This window comes from Cyprinodon tularosa, unplaced genomic scaffold (genome assembly GCF_016077235.1).
Source record: "Cyprinodon tularosa strain WSP-4 unplaced genomic scaffold, ASM1607723v1 ctg70, whole genome shotgun sequence".
Classification (NCBI taxonomy): domain Eukaryota; kingdom Metazoa; phylum Chordata; class Actinopteri; order Cyprinodontiformes; family Cyprinodontidae; genus Cyprinodon; species Cyprinodon tularosa.
Genome location: NW_024039452.1, coordinates 4,500,137 through 4,503,319, shown reverse-complemented (window position 1 = coordinate 4,503,319; position 3,183 = coordinate 4,500,137). Strand labels below are relative to the sequence as shown.

Genomic DNA, 3,183 nt, shown 5'->3' with positions numbered 1-3,183 from the left:
TTAGGTGTAGCACTAGAATCCTTGTTCAACATTTCAAATTCAACCCAAAGTTGTGTTGCTTTATTTAATTGATGATTATTCAGCGCTTTAGGAAAAGCTTGATGAATTGTTTAATTGTCCAAGAACAACTGCTATCTAGATTCATCATTTCTGCAGATCCCATTAAGTCTAGTTAATCTGTTATTTTATATACATCATCTGCTGTCTCTCAAGCCTAACTTTAATAAATATTTTGAATTAGGAGCTTGACAATATAGAGAAATTTATTATTTATGACCAATTGCAGATATATATTAAAATTGCTTACATTTAGTTGTGTTTAAAAAAAGCTCTGGACCTTAACTGGTTTAAATTCCCACAGTTTTGATAAATTAAGTTTAGAACTGCAAACCGGTTATCTAATTTTTTATTGTATTGAGTTAAAGCCGGTAGCCCTAAATTGCAATTACCTAAAAAATCTATGAGTTTTGGATAATTTTAATTACAATGAATAATTCAATATTCTAATTTCTAATCATAATGTCTGCAAAAAAATTTCATGATTACGTAATAATAACAGCACAACAAAAAAAAACTGCTGATATACAAACAAAGAAATAATGATATAGAACCACAATGATCTTAAAGACAGAACATCAAGGGAATTTACACGGTGTTAGTGACAGTTTGGTTTTATTTCTAAATTTACTCAGTTTGAAAACATGCCGTCCAAATAAAAAGTACACATGATTAAGTTGTCAAAGTTTTGAAATAAATAATTTGTAGCAAGTCTGAATAATAGAGCTAACAAATAATAACATTTTTTCAGAAACTAACATAGAGCCTCAGGAGAAAAATTATAGTACTTCATAAATAACTTATTTTACTTCACACAAAAGATTTCTATATTTCTAACATAAAAATTAAAGTACAATTTGGTCTTATCAACCTTTTATCTAGTTCAAAAAGCCTAAACAGGAAAAGAATTAGCCCTATAAAATATTTTCCTTTTATTTATTCTAAAGAACTGTAGAACAGTCTGGTAGAGCGGTTGAACCTGCTGCCTATAGAGAAACATTTGGGCTTTGGTGGGGTGTAAAACATTTACACAAAAGTTTAATTAAATGCATTTCAATATAATATGTTACTTAGGACTCTCTATGTTTCTTTTATCTTCTACAAACTGTTTGTGTTTTTTTCATCCTACATGTTTAACACCACTCTGTGTCAGTCTATGTGAGGAGATTTGATTCAATTTATTGAGTTTCTTGTGGCAATTTTTGGCTAATAGTTTTTGAAGTATTGGAATAGACTTGATTACATCAATATAAGTATTGAAATAGGACTTTTAGTAGTATTCTAGTGTAATGAATGAGTATATTACAACTTCAACTCAAAGGAAAAAAAATGAGGGATCATGAAATAACAGATGTTTTACAGTTCAGTCTTCTTTCGGTCATTCTCCTTTTTAAAAACTTCTCCGTCAGCCTGTTGTCTTATCTTCAACGTGACTCCACTCACGCCATGCTCTGCCAGTTTATCCTGGAGCTGAAAGACACACAATGATTACTAAAAAAGATCTGAGATACATCACAGTTTTTTTTTTCTTTAAATTGAGCTTCGATTTGGAATGTGATCAAAGATCCTACAGATGTGACTAAAAAATGTCCGGACTCACTGTTTTTAGGATGTTTGCTTTCAGAGAATCCTCATTCAGATCCACCAAGTCGTCTGTCTTCAGTCTCAGCTTCACAACCCTTTTTTTGATTTCTTCAAATTTAAGAAGAGACCCAAAAATATCATCACTGTTGAACATTTTATTGACCAAGACTGACACATAAATATAAAAGCGTTAGCTGTGCATCTAAGCCAAACAGATTTCCTGTTATAAATATCAAGCATGTTTTTGAACTACTGTTGGTTATTTTATCTCAGTAGAACACTCACCAGGAAGAAAACTGTAGCAGACAAATGGTAGTTTGCTTTCACAGGGTAAAAACTTATATTCTCCTGAGCTCATATTAGATGTTGCACCACATATGACCTTCATTGAGCCGAGTGGATTATAGATTCCGTCAGAGTTGGAGAAGAGGAAAGAGCTTCCATCAGACCAGTGAAAACTGTTTGAGTTTCTAGATAGTCCAATCCACGAGTATTCACCAGATGGTATCAAGGTCAGGGCCATCTGGTTTTCTGTGTTATTCCTCATTGTGGCCAGATCAATGAAGAACTCCCTGCAGTATTTCTGGGCATCTGCCCAATTTCTTCCTTCCGCCACGTAAACATATTCAGGTTCCAGCTCTGTGCCTGACAATGAGGACACAGAAAACATAGGTGAGTAGGTGGCTGGCCAATATATCAGAGAAACACTTTAAAATAGCAAATCAAACATGGTTACCATTGTAACAGATAAACGGGTACTCATTGCCACAGAAATCATCCCACCATGTTCCTTCAATGTCAGCATTAACACAAAACTGATCGCCTGAAGCAAAGTTAGGCTCATCATTGGATGGTGTCCAGTTCCTGTAATCAGCTCCGATTCCTGAGAAGCCATCAGACCATCTCCAGTCGATTTCATTGAACAGACCAATCCAGACATCAGAGTCATGACCAGCAGCTGAAAGCAAGTTGAGAAGTATTGAATTTTCTTCAGGGTTTTGTATGGTGACCAGATCTACATATTTATCTCTGCAGTAGGTCTGAGCTTCAGTCCAATTCAAAGATTTATGAACAAAGTTGAACTGTAGAACTAGGCAGCTTGAGAAGTTCAGCCAGACTGAAAAACAAAACAAACATGATTAATATATCAGTGGCTCCTCTTTGAAATTTTTATTTAGCATGTTATTCATCACAGAAGATAATATCAAAATATTTCTGACCTGAGACAAACAGGACTCCAAACCAGACCCTGGCCATGTTGACGCTGCTCTGAGAACTGAACCTTTAGTCTGACTTTATAATGCCTCGTGGAAAAACACCAGCCCTTTTCATGAAGAAAGAGACATTAGGATAACATACTGCCTGATTCCTTTTTAATGCAAATATCTTTTGGGCAGCAGAGATTTTTTGCATAGAAAACACTGGAAACATTTGCAACTTTAAGCTTTTTTTCTCTGCTTCCTAAGTAAATTGTCAACATGTGGAAACAAACACACAACCATACTCATTTTGACTACCATTGACCTCCATTTATTTTAAGTT

The 3,183-nt window shown here is 34.4% G+C and overlaps 1 protein-coding gene across 2 annotated transcripts; it reads right to left on the bottom strand.

Moving 5' to 3' along the window:
• Positions 1-666: 666 nt before the first annotated feature.
• LOC119772138 (secretory phospholipase A2 receptor-like) lies at positions 667-2,976 on the bottom strand. 2 transcript variants are annotated; one of them, XM_038268443.1, is made up of 5 exons: positions 2,862-2,976; positions 2,378-2,758; positions 1,927-2,286; positions 1,658-1,755; positions 667-1,527 (listed from the first exon to the last, which is right to left on the bottom strand). In XM_038268443.1, the coding sequence occupies exons 1-5, from the start codon at positions 2,896-2,898 to the stop codon at positions 1,414-1,416; spliced, it is 990 nt and encodes a 329-aa protein (XP_038124371.1). In that variant the 5' UTR covers positions 2,899-2,976; the 3' UTR covers positions 667-1,413. The 2 variants fall into 2 exon arrangements, with proteins under 2 accessions (XP_038124371.1, XP_038124372.1); XM_038268444.1 differs by having other exon boundaries at positions 1,658-1,749.
• Positions 2,977-3,183: the final 207 nt, after the last annotated feature.

Coding starts and splice junctions, on each gene's coding strand:
- LOC119772138 (XM_038268443.1), bottom strand. CDS start 2,898: ATGGCCAGGGTCTGGTTTGGAGTCCTGTTTGTCTCAG. Junction 2,759..2,861: donor TGGAGTCCTGTTTGTCTCAG/GTCAGAAATATT, acceptor TTTGTTTTTCAG/TCTGGCTGAACTTCTCAAGC. Junction 1,756..1,926: donor CTGCTACAGTTTTCTTCCTG/GTGAGTGTTCTA, acceptor CTCTTCTTAAAT/TTGAAGAAATCAAAAAAAGG.